The 19,697-nt window shown below is 39.2% G+C and overlaps 1 protein-coding gene across 1 annotated transcript; it reads right to left on the bottom strand.

Annotated features, from left to right (window-relative positions):
* Window positions 1-8,363: 8,363 nt before the first annotated feature.
* On the bottom strand, window positions 8,364-10,473 carry evx2 (even-skipped homeobox 2). The gene is made up of 3 exons (XM_075478707.1): window positions 10,080-10,473; window positions 9,448-9,686; window positions 8,364-8,978 (listed from the first exon to the last, which is right to left on the bottom strand). Exons 1-3 carry the CDS (start codon window positions 10,471-10,473, stop codon window positions 8,364-8,366), a joined length of 1,248 nt encoding a protein of 415 aa, XP_075334822.1.
* Window positions 10,474-19,697: the final 9,224 nt, after the last annotated feature.

Raw genomic sequence — 19,697 nt, 5'->3', positions numbered from 1 at the left:
GCGGATAAAGTTGCAAATATTTCCTTTAAAGCACTCTTTTCACTATTTCTTACTTTCATCTGGTACTCATGTGTTCTGTTCTGCTCATTGAATGGTTTTGTGGGATTGATGATCTTCAACTGATCCCGTCGCCCTGATTTGCTTGCGGAGGACACGAAGGCTTACACCGTTTGCATTAAGTTTTCCACCGGAGCCTGCTGAGAAGCAAGCATGGAGGAAGGACAATGCTGATATGGAACCGAAAGAATGAAGGCAGCACAAAGTGAGTTGACACAAAAGGGATGAACATCATCCTTGTGAAGGTGATCTCTCCTTCAAACTCTGCAGGTCAAGATGGATCATAACTCATCGACAAAAGTCTCAAAGTCTCCTCCCATTTTCATTTCTTATTTGTAAGACCCAAATGATGTTTGCAGTCTCTCTTAGCTGTAGAAGCAGGACATATGTCGATCGAGGGGAACAGACACATACATTTAAGTGCAGTGCTCCAAACTCAGATCCAGCAGATGATCCAAGGTGAGGGCTTAAAACAATGGCAAATTCTCTGATATTTGATGTTAGCGTGCATGATCCAAAATCACAATGCTGTGAGTACACTTTCTTCTTTTGCAAATGTGTTACTCAGATTTTAGTTTCCTATTGGTTTATTGATCCCTCAGGTAGCTGTACAGTATTTTCCTTTTAGACAGACCATCATTGTATGACAGATAAGATGGCTTTAATCACATTTGGTATCCGGCCATTGCAGTATCAAATCATGTGTGTCAATTTTGATTGGGATACCTTTAAAATTAGATATGTATTGTGTCACTATATCCTTTGTACAAGTACTTGGTTGCTACACTTGAATCCATTTTTCAGATATTTGCACTGTATTTGAGTACTTCTTTTACTGACGACCTTTAGCTTTTACCTGCTAAAGTTTAACGCACATATCTGCATTTTCTGCTCCTTACTTTTTTTTTTTTTTAAAGGCCTGATTCTTTAGAGCCCTTTGATGAACTGGCATTCCATCCATGGTGCACCCCGCCCAATGGCAGCTGGGATAGGCTCCAGACAGTTTGAACAAATTTGCACAGTATAGATTGCGGGTATAGAAGCGGGTTAACACTTCCAGATAATGCAGTTTGGGGTCGAATCGCTCCTGCATTATAATGCTTAACTAGACCCAGATGGACTTAGGTGCTCTGCACACGCTCCAGCATTCCATCTTTTTGCATTTTTTTTCAAAAACAGTAATGTGCAAGAGAATATTGATACAGCCAAATTCCTTATGAAGCTGCTCTCATTCACACAAAAGGTAATTAAAAATCAGCCTATTGATACTACATGTCTACTTGCTGTCGCTCAAAGAATTTCCAGATTGTCATTCTGTTCTGGTTAAATTCTGATTTCATAAGTGCAGCAGCATCATCAGACAAATTCCTTTACTTCATCTCAATGTCTGTGCAGTGAATTCGGCTCCACTTACATGTTCGATTAACTCCCTCAGAGAAAGTTGAAAGTGTTAGAATGTCTTGAACGTTTACTCACAGTCCACAGTGTCCGTTCCACTCTTGTGCACGTGTACTACAAGGACTGTGGTCCAGTTAAATGGAACAGTCGAGCATACAAACTGAGTGTTTGGAGATGGGACAGTAGCATTTAGAAATGACAACCTTTGGTGAATCCATCTGCACATGAAACAGGACATAAAACCAAGTCACATGACTAAACAGTCATAGGGAAGATTTGAGCATAACTTCTGTGTCAAGAAGAGTCAGAAACAAGGAACAGGGGTGAAAGTGAACCAGACGATACTGCAGACAGATTCAGAATAGGAAGTTATTCCTCATCCTTGGCCTTGTTTAACCGAACTGTTTAAGTTGTCAACAATAAGAATGTTTCCGGGCAAATGTGTCATGGCAATTTTTACCATTTTCCCAATGTCGTTTTGAATCATTATTTTTATTATTGTCCAGCGCCTCTATTTTAAATGGCTTTTGTTTCAAAATATTTTCTATACTTTTGTAACATCTTTCCTTGATTCACCCCTAACCTTTCTAATATTGAAAAGTTGGCTGTGTGATGCTTACCTAATGGTTTATCCTGCATGCTAAAAGCATCAAAACAAACATTGCTGGGAACTAGTCATTTCTCATCATATTGACAGGATTCAACTCGTCTAAGAAATCACGGTTGTCCCGCCCAAACATGCTCGAAACATTTTGATGCTTGTGCTCATTTATCGTAAACATAATATTGGTGCAATAAGAACACTTAAGAAGCCATCAGACTTATTATAATTCGTGTTTAGGAGAAGATTAGTACCTACACCAAAATTTGTGGCAATCCTTTCAGTTTAAATTTTACGTTCAAAATATGTTGCTGCCAGATGAGGTCATGGGATTACCAATTATTAGTGTGCAACGCCCAAAGAGGCCATGAGAGGTTTTTCCTTCTTCTATTTTTTTTTTTTTTTTTTGCCTATCTAGTCAACACTTAATGGGATACCCCAGCCATGAGTCACGCAGACTGATTAAGCCATCTATAAAGGGTTTTGTGGAAATGAATACCCTGCTTTCGTGTCACAATCTCGCCCTCCCTGATGCTCTGATGGACTCCTTACTTCACCATATCCTTTTGGACATCTGGCACATATCAATGAATAACTCAGAAGTTTTTTTTCATGCTTCCACCTTAGCAATTCTCATTTGGCATTCATTTAGATCCGCAAGCTAGAATTTAAGCTGACCACCAATGTTCCTGAGATTCGGGACAACTAGTTTTTACCATTACCTTTCATATGAGAGTCGAGTCTCCATAGAAGTATTCTGATTGAAATGTGTTCTTTCTGGTTCCCGTCTGCCCCTGCTAGCTGTGCTCTGTAGCGGCGAGTTACAATGTGATGCTATGAATGTGAAGTTGAATCTTAAAACAGTATGATTAAACCAACTTTTAGAAAACACCTTTTCAATATCGTTTTTGTTGGCTGAGCAAACCGACCTGAATATTAAAGCTCTTCTCCTCCGACTTTAAAACACTCATAAGTTTCTTTTCTTATTGTATTACAGGTATTCTTTTGGATTTCGCCTCCTGTGCTCTCATGTAGGCTGAGTATGGATGGATCAGACTGTAATCTGATCACAGAGGTAAGAAATATTTACGCATGGATGGCCATGCATGAGTTTTAACCACGCTCCATTTTGACTTTAACATTTTCAGGTAAGTCTCAGGGGATAAGTGTTGTCTGTGGAGAATATTCTCATTGAACGTTGGGAAAAATTAAAAAGTAGATGAACACTTGTTTGAATCTGTCACCTTCAATAGAAAGGGAACACAGTTATGGAAATATGCCTCTAGCCCAAGGCTTCAAAGAACTTTGAATGTTTTTAGTTGTGTTGCTGACATAATCATACTGGTCTTGTGCATAAACTCTCATTATGTCAGAGCTTTACCCGCATGCATATTCAGTCAATCAGAAATGTGCAGTGAGAAATCCTTTGTGATGTACACTCATGTAAGTACTGCACCTTGGAGAGACTGGAGAATGAAGCAAATTTGTAGTTGTGCTGCAGGTTTCTAAAACTCATATGGAATATAAGCGACGTTCAGTACTTTGTGATCAACTAAAAATGAGTCCACAATCAACATGGGATTTTGATACTTGACAGGCAACCACGGTAGTTCTGACAAGGCTACAGCATTTTCCAAAGGGGATTCTGTAGTGTGGCCACACTATATTTTAAACCTGTCACTGCTTCCCATTCTAATTCCAACAACATAGCCAACCCAAATTTTCCAAGCAAAATTCCTTCCTTTTTTTCTTTCTTTCATAAACACGAGGTGCTTCATTTCACAAACCACTTTGGGAATCTTGATGACAACTTGATTTATTTTTTTTTGGACCTCAATCCATGCTGAATTGGATTTTAATGTTAGTTTTTTTTTTAAACTTTTTTTTATCGTGACAGCTTGTGGCTCTGTTTCAGCTGTCCCATGTTCCACATGAGGCATTCTTAAACAACATAAATAAACGAGAGTTTAAAGAGTGAATTTTGCCTCTGATCTTGAGCAAATGGTGTGTGTGAAATTAAGATAATAATAGTCAACTGCCATTCGGATATAGCCTATTACCTTTAAAAAGCTCGCAAACATGACATATAAACTATATGAGATTTTTTAAAAAGTGTTTTTTGTGGTGGCATTCTTTTTGAACAAATTTAAACCTTAAAGAACAGCAATTTATAGTACCACCTTAAGTAAATCCAGCTTGAGGGCCCACCGAAAGAATTACCCTTAAACCAATAGAAAGCTATTTCCAAAATAATTGAGAACATGTTTCAATACATATGCATGAAAACAAGCATTTTCCATACCACCGGCTCATATGCTCATGTAATTGATTGAGGGGATGACCCGCTATATTAAATGTTATTTGAGAACCATCAAAACGCACGAAATTGCAAATTGCCGCAGCTTGTATCTGAATTAATACCTCATTCATCATCATTATGGGTTGATAAGTTAATTTAACCATTTCATTCTGTCTTAATGAGCTATAGTTGAATTAATGTCATGTAATATATGAAAGTAACATTTGAACAGAGGCAATGATATGAGACAAACGGAGCAGAGACGACTTTAGAAGCATAATGGTGGCATAAATCTCACCAGGCTTCAGCTCGTGTTGCACGCGTGCCGACAATTTTGGTAAAATGTTTTTGGCGAAACTGGACATTTCGAAACCAAAGGTAGATTTTCAGGTGCAACTGTTGGAACGTTTTTTTTTTTTGTTGTTGTTGTTGTTCACAATATAATGTAGTACGAGCTTTGAGTGATTTATTCAGTAGGCTATCTTTTGATAACAGCTGGCGCATCAGTGGCACAAATATAAATGTGTGGCAACGTTTTTTTTAAGACGTCGCCTATGCTTGAGTGGAATTGTGTTTATGCCTTTAAGCCATAATAGCACAATAACTAAACGATCGGGTAAAAGTAACGTTGTGTTTAAGGCCCCCCACTTGATTCACTGAAGACCACAATGAGCTGCCAGTCCCTCATCTGGCGTTGAGCGGCTGCATTTGACCGTATCGGTCTCTCTGCTGTGTGCTAGTTCCACCTTAAATGCGTTTTGGCCCCGCTTGCTCCCTGTAGTTTAGGTTTTTTTTTGTCCTCCCGCAGCAGCTGTCACCCTGCATTACTCGCAGTCAGCTAAATGAAACATTATTCTAAACATATGCATCGTAATCAGTCCGGTCACACTTACAAGAACACGCGTTAATAAGGCAATCAATCACTCTGGAACAAGCAAGTTGTTCTGTAACAGCTCATAAACAGTGTGTAATGAAGAATTGGAGGTTAGCATGACACGGCGCTGATCAGATAATCAATGTCAAAGATGCGATGAATGTCAGTAAACGCAGTTTTCATGTCGTTTCTATAAAATCCTCAATTTACAACAAGCAGTTCAATTACCCTGAAAATACAGTCAATTAAATAGGGGTGATTGGACAGTAGGGGCAGTATCATCGATCTTTGCATTTCTATCTCGCTGCTGGACATTTAATTTGCTTTTTCTATTAGCACCGAAATAAAGAAAATATAAAAACACATTAAACAACCCAAAGATTTATTTTCTTGTCAAAAACCATTCAGTGAAGGTGACAGACAGTCTTCTGCATTATGATGAATTTTTTTTTTCGCCCCCCAACTTCCCCCCTTTTTTTCTTTTCTCCCCCTGTTCTGTCTTGCACGTTGGATACAGAACTAATCGTGGCATCGTGGGCAGTGTTTTTCAGGTCTCGTGTCTCTTCGTTTTTGCGCCTCCATCTATCTCAGCGCCTTTGTTGTGCGGACAGCAACCCTCTCTTTAGCAAAGAGCAAGGCAACCTGGTGATACATCACGCCCATCTTTGCTCCCTTAATCCTATTTCTTTAATGGGGACGTTAGAAAAAAAAAAGAAAAAGGCAACTTATCTTAAAGTCCCACGGGGACATTCTTGGTGTTGGCTATATTTTAACCAACTGCAATTAACGACAGTATCAGCTTGTATCATTTAGAGGTAATGTAAAAATAATGGTAAATTATAGGGTCGGGATGACCCGTGATGGCAGCTCTCATATTCCCTGTAGCTTTCCACCTATACCTATTTAATTAATGTTAGACCACAGGTTTTTGTTTTTATAGGTATGATGCCTCCACAAATAAACCGATGTCTGCATTGACGTCGAATCTCTCTCTCTCTCTCTCTCTCTCTCTCTCTCTCTCTCTCTCTCTCTCTTTATATATAATATATATATATATATATATATATATATATATATATATATATATATATATAGCCTATATATATTTTGATCAATTCAATTGAAATGTTTTTAATAAAACATACTAGCTTACTGTGTATGAGGTGAATAAATGTCAGTTCTTCTGTCTCAGTTTTCTTGTCGCTTGTGTTCCACCTGTCTGTGTCATTTTTATGCAAAGAAGCGGAAATGTGTAATTTTTTTTTAAATTTATTTCCCAAGAACAAACACGATCAATAAATAACATGATTTACATTTCATATTGCACATTTTTTTTCCAAGTTAAAATATTTAAATTCATACAGTCATTGATATTTTTTTTTTTTTTTTTTTTTTTAATACAGAGATATAGAGTTATAACAGAGACCCAAGGGGACAAAGGCCGGTTCGTTTTACTCGCGTCGTTTCAGTGCCCGTTTATCAGCCTTTCAAGCCTCTTTTGAGTGGACCCCGCGAAAAGAGACGTTCTCCACCTCAACGAATAAACTCTTGAATTTTGCACAACCTCCCCCCAAAAAAAACAACAAAACAGTTCGTGAATTGGGACTGTCGGTGAATTTCTGCGTGAAGTTCCTTCTTTTTGGCGTTTACATCCAGTGTTTAAACAGATTTTTTTAAAGAAAAAAAACAACATTCAGCAAGTCAAACAAAATAAATAAAATTTAAAAACAAAAACAAAATTTCTTCGAAAAATTGCCTATCACATTCAATGGGGCATTTTCCAGATCAGTAGGCTGCTTTTGTTGTCTGCTGTCAGTAGGACTATCCGTGATATCTGCAAAATATTCAAGTTTTTTTTTTTTTTTTAATACTTCACATATTTTATAATCAATATTGGTGACGTTCTTAACAGGAACGACTAAAATGCGCAGAGCCGTTTTTTTTTTTTTTACAGGCGGAGACAAATTCTAAAGCCGGGCTATTTTGTCTGATCTTTCGCCTCGTCCAGTCCAGTAACTGTGTTTATGTGTGTGTGTGTGGAGTGAAGAGGTCCTACAGGGATTACATACCTATGAAAATACTGAATTGTTATAATAAAGTTCAACAATGTAAACAGAAGAGAAGCTGTTGTGTGTATCGAGGAATTTCCCCTCATCAGACAAAAATGAAATAATATCCGGGGTCTCTTGGAAAGGGCTACTTTATATGTAGTATTTTAAACCCTTCACGTGTCAGACAGTCTCCTTATACAGTGCATTCTGTGTGCCAGGCCTGTCGCTTTGTTCCAGGTCTTTTGTATGTCTAATGACTTCCCTCCGCGGGTTGTTAGCACTTGACAGCGGGTCTCGAAACGAGGAACTTTCTTACAGTCGTGTATTCAAGGGAGTTCCATCTAGGTGCATGATTGGCAATTTTTGTCATGATCCGCTCGTTATTAACATAAAAATTGACACAAAAGAACGCCGTGCAAAATTATATGCACCTTCCAGCTGATTAGGAACGTCCCAACAGAGCAGAGACAGGGCGTTGGAGAAGCTTTTGCTGCCAAAAAATCTCAGTCTATTAGGCCTAGTGAAGAAGGATATGCTGCTGGGCGAAAAGCAAAAAAAAAAAAAAAAAAAATGAAGAAGAAGAAGAAGAAGGAAAAAAGCAGACCTTCTGCTATCTAAATTTAGACAGTATAATCATAGTATAACCTTAAAAGAAAGCCAGACTGGGCTCGTCATGTTGAATATTGGACATTTGAAACACGGGAGTATGCGATCTGACTCATTTACAGTTCTTGGCTTCATTTGTGGGAATTCTAGAACTTATAGGCCTATATATTTTTTCAAATGGCACATTGATTGAGGCATGGGGACAGATTTAAATAAAAAATGGTGCGTTGCTGTTTTCCCCCAAACTGGCTAACGCAGCACGGCCCACAACAAAATGTCTCTACTTGTACAATATGGGGGCCCCAATCCTTTAGAAAAGTTATTCGAGAGTTGCAAAATTTTTGAAAATGATGGTATGTGTGTGTGTGTGTGTGTGTTCACAACGCTCCCTAATGCCTCACCCAAGTGTAATATTTTAAACAGGCTCATCCCCTAAAGAACAAAATAGGAAATGGTCGTGTTGGACTGTGTGATGAGTTATCTGTTAAGTGAAGTTTCCTCTCGTTGGTCTGGTGATGGGACTGAGGTCTTGCTGAGAACTGCGGCAGAATACGGCAGAAATCCACTCTCGGATCTTTGCGCGGAAGCTGTACAGGTAAAGTCAGCGCTGGCGCTCCTGGAGCCCAGCGCGCTCGCCGCCTGGCTACTGTGGCAGCTGAGGCACGAGCACGGCCCGGCGGCTGACGGCGCGCTGACCGCCGCCGCCGCTGCAGCAGCCGCAGCCGCCGCTGATGCCGCCGCTGAACTATTCAGGCCTGCTGGTGACTGGTACAGTCCCGGGTGTCTGAAGCTGCACAGGAGCTCTGGCCGCGAGTAGGGGTGTGAGAGTGCTCGGAAGGTATCAAGGGGACGGATGGAAGTGGCGAAAGGTGACGAAGCAGCACCGGTGGCGGCGGCGGCCGCTGCTGCTGCCGTGACACCGACGTGCGGGTAGTAGTGTAGAGGCATGTGCGAGTGGAAAGGGTAAGGTAGGCTCCCTGTAGCTGCCGCGTGCGTCATCATGTAAGTGTAGAAGCTCGGGTCTGCCGGATGGGGCCAGGACATCGCCAAACGTTGCCTTTTATCCTTCATGCGCCTGTTCTGGAACCACACCTGCACACAGAGTCAAAACAAGGCCTATATTGAAGCTGCCATGTTGTTCTCAAGCCCCCTCAGAAGAGCGCGGTTCAGCGCGTGCACACGAGTGACACACATACCTGCGCTGAGACTGAACGTGTCCTCAAAAGGTTGCTGACATTTTTCATGAAATTGATAAATAATGGCAAGATGCAGAAGATGTGAAACCCTCCTAATTCACGTCATTTCATTATTTGGTTTTTGCGGTAATTTTCTTCAAGAACTGGGCTGCAATTTTATTTTCTTTTTCTTTTAATTTATTTCTGTCCATTTGAGCCACCAGCAAATTTGCTACTTCGTGTGTTAGAAAAAAAAAACTATTCCCCCAATAAATTCCAGTTTAAGAGCAGGATTAAAGGCAATGAGACCTCTGTTTTTGTTGTAAAATTTTCTCTCTCCATATATAGCCACCTCCTGGATGTCCGCACAGTGACACACAGCTTACCTTAATTGTAGTTTCGGGTAGATTTAGCGCTGCGGCTAATTCACATCTCCTCGGTCTCGAAACGTAGTTTTCTCTGTAAAACTCCTTCTCCAGCCGTCCGATTTGTTCTCGGGTGAAAGCAGTCCGATACCTTCTGACTTGGTCGGAGTTGGAATTGTTTGAGCCTCCCGACATACCGTTCATGTTCGAGAGAGAGCTCGAGCTCGTGTTGGAGGATCCAGAGTTACTGTCTGAAAACCCTGGGAAATAATAATAATAAAATATATTTTTTAAAAAGAATCACATTGTTTCTAATCATCCTGAAATATTTTTGCCTGTGTGCATGGGCCTCTCTGTGTGTCCGGCTTTGATATAGCGAGAAAGTATTTAGTTCAAAATGAAAAATATTGCAAGTGCAAATACAAAAGAAAAATATATGAATAAATAAATCAAATCAAATCATTTTTTTTAGTAACAGCATTGATGATAAAAATGATTGTGGTGATAGTAAAAGTATATGTGATATTTGTTCTCTTGATTTTTGTATAATTTTGCATGTGAAGAAAGACTGGATCACAATGACAACAATGATAACAATAATGGTCAAATAAAACCACGTGTAGAACAAAGTGCGGAGTGAACTCAAATCTTACCCTTGTTGTTTTCTTTGTGCTGGCTCGGGGAGCGATGCGCAGGGCATCCCACTTCCACATCACTGTTAATGTCAGATTCTTGTGAAACTTCGGAGTAAAGGCTCATTTTCTTCCTACTTTCCGACGAAGAGATCTCCGCCGACGAGGTGTTGTCGCCGCTGTGGTGTGTGCCGAAAAGACTGTCGATTTCAAATTTGCTCTTCGTCGGGATGTCCCCAAGATTTCCATGGAGGGAAGCCGAAGTTATTCTCGGGCTCAGCCGTCCGCCGTGCTGAGAGTTCTCCAGGGCCTCCAGAACTGAATTTCCTGGCGCGTCTGCGAGCCTCTTCCCCGCGACAGGACTGTGCAGACCCCTCTCCATCAATATCATCTCTTTTCTTATCCTCTCCATCATTAAGCCGTGCGAGACGGGGCGAGAAAAAGAGGAAGGAGAAGAAAAAAAAAAAGAAAAAAAAAAAAAAAGAAACAGGCACACCACTTGTCCAACGGACTGGAGCACCGGCGAGTTGTGTCAGAGCGAAATCCGCATGCAACTCGGCAAGTGTGTCTAAAATAAGTGTCTCTAAACCTTTTTATAAGCAAGACGCCAAAAATTAGAGAATCTGAACGCAATCGCCGAGCGACTGCTCAAAACGAGCAGTGCATTCTCCCCACAGCAGCAAAATGTCATTCATCAAAAGTGCTTGCTGTTCGCTGTTAAAATGCTGGGCTGACGTTGCTCCAATGATCATTTATTGTAACAGGTTTATAAGCAAATAAATAGGAGAGGGTTGTCACTTGATGATGGAGGCGGCCTTCGGTCAGACGAATAATATCCAAGTGGAGAGGAGGAGAGGAGTGAGGAGCGAGGTGCTTGTCCCTGGGTTGATCTCTGAGTCTGTTTTAGATTGCTCTTGGGTTTGGCCTCTTGGGTGAAATTGACAGTCTGATTAATAAAATGAGCGGAGCAGCATTTCCCTCTTCATTTAGGAGTATTATTATGCTTTGATTCTCCATTGTTTGCCTCCTCTCTGTTCGCCCTCCCCCTCTGTAATCACTGTTCTTGTGTTTATTCCACCTATTTATTTTTATTTTTGCAAATTCCTGAGGCATAATCAGAGAGTGAGGTGCAGCGCGGTTAAGGCGGAGGATTTTGACAAGAGATTAAAGGTCTCATTTTTCTGTTACTGCTGCCGAGTTTATTTTTTTTTCTTTCTTTTGCAGCTTGTAGCTATATATGTACATGTATACATACGTAATCTTTATTGTTGCTTTGGACTGGCATCCAGGTCATTATGAATTGAATAAAACATTATGACGCGCAGATAAAAACGCAGACTACAACATTAGACCGTTTCTGTGTATTTACAACATCTAGGCCATGAGAACATATAGAAATGAAAGAATGATACTTTAAAAGTAACTTAAATGTGTCCTAGTCACATGTGATTCGATGTCGTAGCATTAAATGCAGTTTCGTCGAAGCTGATTCTTTTCGTTTTCTTTACTTATTTCAGTTTGCATTCATTCTGATTCCAGTGATTTGATGGAATTTAAGATTCTGCTACTGCATGTTTCCCCCTCTCTCTTTTTCATTTTTTAACAGGATCTCTCAGCTCGTTGAAATCGTATCCACCCTGTTTCTATATTAATTTCCAAATCTTTAGTAGCAGTACATTAATTAAGGAAGCTATTTATCAGCAAATTACAGGATCAAGTATCCAACATACCAACTCGGTGTGTGAAGACAACATACATGGAGTCGTAGCTTCCCGATGTGAAAAGACCACAGAGGCAGCATCATAGTCTCCTCTGCGCGTCCTCTGGCGCCCCCTGCAGGTTTTTGATATAAATTGCTGCCTGTGATTTCAGACGGGTGGTATTCCACTTGATGTCCTGACTCTTCTCTCCTTTTGAAACATTTTCAGACTGTGTGTGTGTGTTTTTTTGTTTAGTTGTTGTTGCCTTTTTGTGTGTGTGTGTGTGTTTGTGTGCATGGCGACATCAGCTTCTATTTTCACGAGGCAAGTGCAAGAGCTTCCTCCCCAACCATGCAGTGTGCTCCCATTGCAATAGCCTACTGTTAAAGGTAATGCATTTCAATCAAAATCAAAATCAACTGCTGCATCGCTTTCATATGAAAAAAAAAGTAAATGGAGGGTTCAGTTCTTGTGAAACAAGGAAAGAGTTTAGTAGCTTTAACATCAGTATCAACAATATATCTGTGCGTGGCATCATTCCTTTATAGTTTATTTTGTTGTTTTTTTTTTGGGGGGGGGGCAAAAAAAGAGCAAGCAATGAAATTTGTACAAAAATCTAAATCAAATAAATGAATGCTATATTATCCCATTTTTTTCCCTTTCTTTTTTTTTCTAAATAGAATCAACACAACATTTAATTCAGCCAAGACACTGATATGCATTGTTCTCGTCGAGCTTTGGGAATTTACACCAGATATAATTAGACGATTTGCATATGTAGTCGATTAATTGTGCGGCTGATTAATCTTTTTCACAAACCCTGTTTAAGAAAAAAAGAAAAGAAAAAAGGAATAGATAAAAGGTTGAGAGGGAGCCGTAAAATGTAAAAACATTTCAATTTTCAAATGAAAAACATGATAGAAAATGACACGTAACACAATATATCGTGTAAGTAAGTTCAAACTTTTCCTCGTGTAGAAACATCAAATGGATATAGTCTCATCTTATGAAAGCCTTTCACTGCTAAAACTTTATATTCTGGTAACTGTTTTTTCTGCCTTTTCTATTTAGCTTTTTTCTTTGCTTGCCCTCCGAAACACTTGTTTCACTTGTCACTGAGTGGTTTGTTTCAATGATGGAACACATGAAGTATGTTCTCAAGCTCATGTGCGAACACACTGTTCTCTTATCAGAACAGTGCAGTATTGTTCTTTATATTGTTTGGTTAATAGGTCTTTAGATTAATGAGTTTCTTCACCAGTATTCAGAGTGAATTCGATCTCATGGTTATTGAAATAATCCAATCTTTATTGGTAGACTCTTCCTCCTAACTCCTCTGCTGCATCTTCTTTAAGAGGAAGTCTTTCATGTGGACTTGAAGTGGTTCTCAAGCTGTTCTCCAGAGGCTAATTCATGCTACAGATGCTCCTGAGTGTAAACACATGCGTGTGCTGGGAGTACAGAGATATAAGTAAGTTTTGAAGGGACCAACCTTGAGTTTGACAGCACTTTTTCTTTCTTTTGGTTCCTTCCTTCCTTCCTTCCTTCCTTCCTTCCTTCCTTCCTTCCTTCCTTCCTTCCTTCCTTCCTTCCTTCCTTCCTTCCTTCCTTCCTTCCTTCCGTCCCTCCTTCCTTCACAGATATTTTCCTTCACAGTTTTGTCACGTGGAGGCACCATGTGTAAACTTTTCAATTAAATCTTCACAAAATCCTGCTTTAATCTTTGGTTAATAGACAATGAATGTGAAAACATAAAATTGTCATGGTTTTTTAACTGTCAATGGTCTTTCATTTGGATAGTGGAGTTGTCACTTATTGCTATTAAATTAACTGGGAAACTAGATGGTTATTGACAACGTTTTAACTGATTTGAAAATGGACCAGGTCTGATAATACTTTTTAAAAAATGTTCCTTCTTGAACATGCAATAAAGAGCCTTCATGGACACAGGAGACAACTGCAGGCTAGATTTTACTGTTGGGTACAAAGAATGAGGAATAGTCAAACATGTTATCTAACTTTGTTAAGTTATGAAACAACAACATGCTTTAATCAACATAAATGAGAACTGAAGGTTGTAATACTAAAGAAGTCAAGAAATAAGAAAATAAAGACAGTTGACTTCAAAGTGGCGATAGTATCCGCAGGAAGAAGAGAAAACCCTGATCTAACTGCGTGGCTTGTTTAGTAGCCTCCGAGTAGCAATGCAAGGGCAACAGCAAGCAACAAAAGCACAGACTGGCAACAGTTTTTGAATATTCAGCATGTATTAGTCAGCAGTGAGACAAAGGTGAAAAATAATATCGCAGGGCCCCAAATTCAAAAGTTTAAACTGAAACTGAGTAGCAGAGCCGTCACATAGTGATTTGATTAAATCACCAGCATATAAGTTTGGCTTGCTGGGCCTGCTGTGAATGAGATGCAATGCCTCATGAAGAAAGCATTACCTTTTTCAGTGTGGAGTCCTTGCTAAATGAATGTTGTTATCAGCGTGTGATGAAAAATGAAATAAATAAACAGATAAAAATAAAAAACAACAGAAAATCCAGATCCAGGCCAAAAGGACGGAGCTCAGATTGATAGAAAATTGTAATTGCAGTAGGTTTGGATGTGAGTTAAACTTATACAACCATATTTATTGGACTTGGTATACTCTAGTGGTCAATAGATGAACTGCAACCCATGCCGCTTGTCTCATGTCACTTAAGAAACTTCTGCTGTGCTCCCTGACAGGTGGATCTTAACTCTCAAAACCAACAGTAACCTGATAGTTATGCCTTTACTCACCCCCTTGACTGTCATGCTTCAGTTTCAACCTCTGTGTTTAGACTTAGGTTTTATTAAAGCTGAGCTCCTTGTGATTGTGAGTTTGTCTCGCTGAAGAAGTCAGTCACTATATTGGCTCTCTTTCTGGCATTCAGTCCTGTTGCTTTCTGATAATGCGAGAGTTAAAACTGTACTAACAACTAAACATTTCGAAGTTCCAAAGCAGGCCTTACATATTGTACAATTACGGTTCGCACTTAAATGTACCTCTGCATTTCAATGTGCGAGATAAACAGTTAATGTGGTTTAGAGCTAGAAAAAGACCAGTCAAGGCAGAGCAAAGCAGCGGCCTAATTGCAACATCTAATATTGGTTCTTACCCCTTTGCAGCAGAGTTTTGACCCTGCATGAATTTCAGTGTGTTTTCACTGGCAGTTTTGAATATGACTATGAACTTTAGGCAGGGTGAATTAAACCTGTTATGCAATGATTTTTGAGGTTTCAAATGTCATGTAAGGTAGAAAGAGAGAAGAATCAATTGTTTTGTACATTTCATCTCGCTTACTTGCTTACAACTTGCCAAATGGAATGTGACGTTTAGCTTTTTTTTCCCCCAGTCTGATAAAACTCCATTGATGAAGTGGGAGAGAAGTGACACTGACATCAGATTGGTTAAGAAATCCATCACAGTGACCATCTGCTTTACCACAATGTGTTTATGCCATTTTTCCTAGAGCAGATTGATCCCCTCACTCCAAGAATTTTACTTAAATCAGCTGAAGAAGGGTCTTTACTCTCCTCAAAACCTCCACATAGAGCATCTCTGTTTGCAAAAGTAGATGGTAGTATCCCTTAAATATTGGCAGTTACGACAACAGAGAAGCAGATGTATCACCTGTAGCTCCAAAATGGAAAAATGTGCACGTCATACTAAGTTGAAAATGGTCATATCGGTCAATGTGTGTGTCTGGTAAGTTTTTCTCATATTTGACAAGGCACACTATATTGACTGTATGGTTTTAGTAATGGGCGGAGAGATCCCGGTGAAGCTATTGAGTGGTTTACATGTATTGTCATAAAACCAGCAAAAACGGCACGTGATGCAAGATGTTATGTTTTCTTATTTGGTTATTCGGTGTGCATTGTGCAAGTTTTCATTTCTATAAATAGAAAGGACCTATGGAATAAAACTTGCATAGAAATCAGTCCGAGACTGAGTCTTAACTGCTAGTCTCTTTGTGTTTTTATGCAACAGAACCTCTGTGTAATATTACTTAGATTTCAAACGAGTCAAGACATCTCACTTCACAATTTGACTCGACAATCAAAAAATGGTACCGTAAAGACTATATTGAAAGCATAAAATGGAAACTCAATACCACAAAAGTGAACACCTGTGTGATTTCCCACTGTAACTGCATGAAAGTGGAATGATTAGTTGTGACCACCAGAACTTTTGTTGAAGTTTCAGACTATTTAAAAGTCTGCATCATGACTCCATCGAGAAGAATTTTCAAAAGCACCGAGAAAATGAAAAGGATTACAAAGATGGAAAAAGAGGAGGATCGACGACTGACTTAAATCAGTCAGTTACAGTGAGCCATAGAACCACTGACAGCCACAGTGGCTGTCCCTGTGAAATGGTACAATTTCGCCCTGAGAATCTGTTGGATGAGTGCTAAAGACTTGATGCAGACATTAAACGTGGAAATCAGAAGTTTGTGCAACAGAATGAAGATACATAACATAACCTCAACCTCCATGGGCGGTGCTGAAGTTAGGGTTGGTTGTTCTTCAGCACAAAACTGTACAAAATAAAGTTTGCTGCAGAACGTGACTACAAGGAGAAATGAGACCAAGATAAACTTGTTTTGACTCGCAGTGAATGCATAGAGCCAGCAACGAAGCTCAGAGGTGGGCGTGTGATAATATAAGGTTATGTGAGTGCAATAGGTGTTTGTGAGGTCAGTTATATGGCACAATAAACGCCTGTGAATATATCAGCACCGGCTGACAGGATGACTCACAGTCTCCAGGAGCTTGGCAGAGGTGGAATATTCCTACATGATAGCAATTCAAAGCAAAAATCACTCGAGTTTCTAAAAGAGAAATGTAAAAACAATGGCAGTTGTTGCCTGACTTGTATCGTTTCACTATTAGTCCTCTCTAAAAAAAAATAAAAAAAATAAATCATTAAACATTGATATTCTCTCACGAGTCTGTTCCATGTGGTGAAAGTATCAAAAAGTGAATACATTGCAAATAAAGGTGTGACTTTTGTTCCACTCAACTCCCTCTGTTTTTGGTCAATTCTAAACCTTTCATGCTTGATCTTACAATACACAAGAACAAACGCCTCACCGTTGAAGCTCAAAGTAACGCAGTTATTGAGAACTAATAGAATTTGGCATCATATAAGTGTGTTCTCCGGTTTGCTGTAGACCGTATTTATTTATTTGCTGTGGTTAGTTTTTAAGTTTTCATCCACGGAATAAAGACATACTTTGGACTGAAACATTGAGACTGCACCTTTAATTATTATACTTCTGTTAAAACTGTCTATGCAAGAGTAAAAGCTTGACTTACTTTGAGCGTCATCAGAAATGCTTCTGATAAAGATGAGCCACTTTGTGTAAAGAGTTTCTGTTATGCCACTTTGATAAATATGCTTTGCCAAAGAAATGTCGCCTCTGTGTTCTCTTTCCTTAAAAGAGGGCGCCATCTAGTGGCTACTTCTTGTGAATGCAGACAACCTGAGCGGTAATTATCACCCTGTCCAAGCACGTTTAAAAACCACAGTGTTTGTTGTCAGGCTTAGATCACGGTCATGACAAACTGCGAGTTTTTTGTTACTATTATTATTATTATTATTATTATTATTATTATTATTATTACCATTATTATTTTATTTCTTTTAAAAACGTTTCAACTCTTTGAGGCTGACGTGTGCTTTTAGGATATCAGTGATGTGAAACATTCTAGTTATTATCATTGAACACATGGGAATATAGAGCCCAAATTGATTTTTTTTTTTTTTTTTAATAAAACGCGTATTGGTGTTAATTGTTTTTTCTAAAAAAAAGAAAAGGCAACAGTGTTGGACTGTTGGACAACTTTCTTTTTAAAAAGTGAGCTATTTCCCCCCCTCTTTGTGTGTGCCTCTCAGGGATAGGAAAAAGGTGATTTCTAATTCTCACACTAACAACAGTAATTGCTCTGAATGCAGTATACAACAGTACTTTGCTCTTAGCCTACTTATTGGCTCTATGTACTAAGAACTAACGAGTACTTTCTAGAGTTTTTTCTTGTGTAACCAAATAAATCATTTTATTTTATTTTATTTCATTTATTATCCCTTGACCCCCCCCCCCACCACCACCACCCCCCTCTTGTTCATTGCTCTCTTTAGTTTTTACACTCGTCGCGTGTGTAAAAAGTTTGAACTCAGCATCAACACAACATTTTGAAAGCTTGACCTTTTTTGAGCTGCCTGATAATGTTTTCAACTAAAACCAGAACTCCACCACAGTGACAGTGACGTCCTGTCGTCATTTACATCATGAGTGAAATTATATAACTCGCATCGTAAATGGTCCTAATCTGTAACGAAGAAACTACTTCTTCTTTACGCTCAAGTTGCAGCTCATCTTTAATCGGAAAATCTCACGTACAAGCCATGTGATATGTGTTTATTATGTCTCATAGGCTGCATATTTTTGTTGAATTGATTAGGGTTCAGTCAGTGGATTCGTTAACTTGTCGGATTAACTGAGTCAAACAACTTTTATTCTGCGCTTTCAAACATTTCTGGTAAATGGAAGCAGTCAGATTTCACGAGGTAAGTTGTTTGGGGATGAATGACACACTATGTCTGGCTGATATATAAGCCATTCATTGTTGACACACAGGTGTGTTCTCTGTTGGCAGCAAAATCTTCTCTTGCGTTTTGGATAATTCCGTTTAAAGGCGCAATAAAGTTTGAGATGTTCTCACATGGACAGGATTCCTTCCCCTCGTGAAAAAACAAATCCTAAGTCTTTGCCGTTGAGACACTTTACACGAAGAGAAGGAAAATGTGTTGCAAGTTTATCCTCTCTGCGAGTTGAAATGAAATTCATATAAACGATCAAAAAAAAAAAAAAAAAAAAAAAGGAATAAAAACTGTCCAAATACTGTCGAGAATGCAGCCCTCGGAATTTCAAGGTAGCATTTCTCAGCTCAGAGAACTTGAACGAGGAAAGCAGCAAGTTTATTACCAAGGACAAAAGACGGCGAATGGCTTCCTTCAAAGGGCGTGGAAATCTGGCAGACTGGGACTCCTCAATTTGGCTCCTGACACCCTAAAAGTGAAGGACGAAGAGCAGTAAATGACAATAAAACGTTTCCTAATTTTGTATTTGTGGGAGCATTTGTGCTTTTGTGAAAGGAAGCTGCGGCTTTTAAGCTCAAGTTGAACGAGCAAAGCGTTCAACGCCCCAAAGAAATTCGAATATAAACGTACGACAGAATGTAAAGGTGAAATAATCACTGACTGCGAGCAATGGTGTGTCCATTTGACCTCCATATCTCTGACACTGTTTAGGATAAACCTGCTTTTTCTTCGTAATACTTTTAGCATATTGATGCTGATTAAAATGAATATTTTTAGTCATCAAGCCATATTTTCCTCCCAGGAACCAGTGACTTTTAGTTTCATTTACTCATATAAAGCCATTCTATGAATGCATTTTTATGTGAGTTCTCATCTATTTCTTTTACTATTTTGCTCTTTCTCGTTTCCTTAAATTGTTTTAGTCTTAACGTCTCAGCAGCTGGCAAACACTGAGAACACCTCATACCAACATAAACCTTCCGACAGCCCAAAGGCTCAAAAAGGTAAAAGCAGCTTTTCATCAAAGCGACCAAAGAGCAGAACAAATGAATAACTAAAAAGACTATCACATCTTTACTTCATGAGGGATCACTCTATGGATTCAGCTGATTTCAGTTGACCTGCAAAAGTCTTAATTTTTCAAACTGAGACATTAACTGCTGCCATTTACAATTTTAGCTTGGATCCTTTTCTCGTCTCCACGGTATGAGGTGTGATTAGATTATTGTTTTTGGACGATTTCTAACTTCCTTAAACACACTTCTATGTGACACGTGCCTCTAGGTTGTGTTCGGCTCGTTT

Source organism: Odontesthes bonariensis, chromosome 12, assembly GCF_027942865.1.
Source record: "Odontesthes bonariensis isolate fOdoBon6 chromosome 12, fOdoBon6.hap1, whole genome shotgun sequence".
Taxonomy (NCBI): Eukaryota; Metazoa; Chordata; class Actinopteri; order Atheriniformes; family Atherinopsidae; genus Odontesthes; species Odontesthes bonariensis.
Note: the sequence above shows the minus strand (reverse complement) of the source record. Positions and strands in the feature narration are given on the sequence as shown.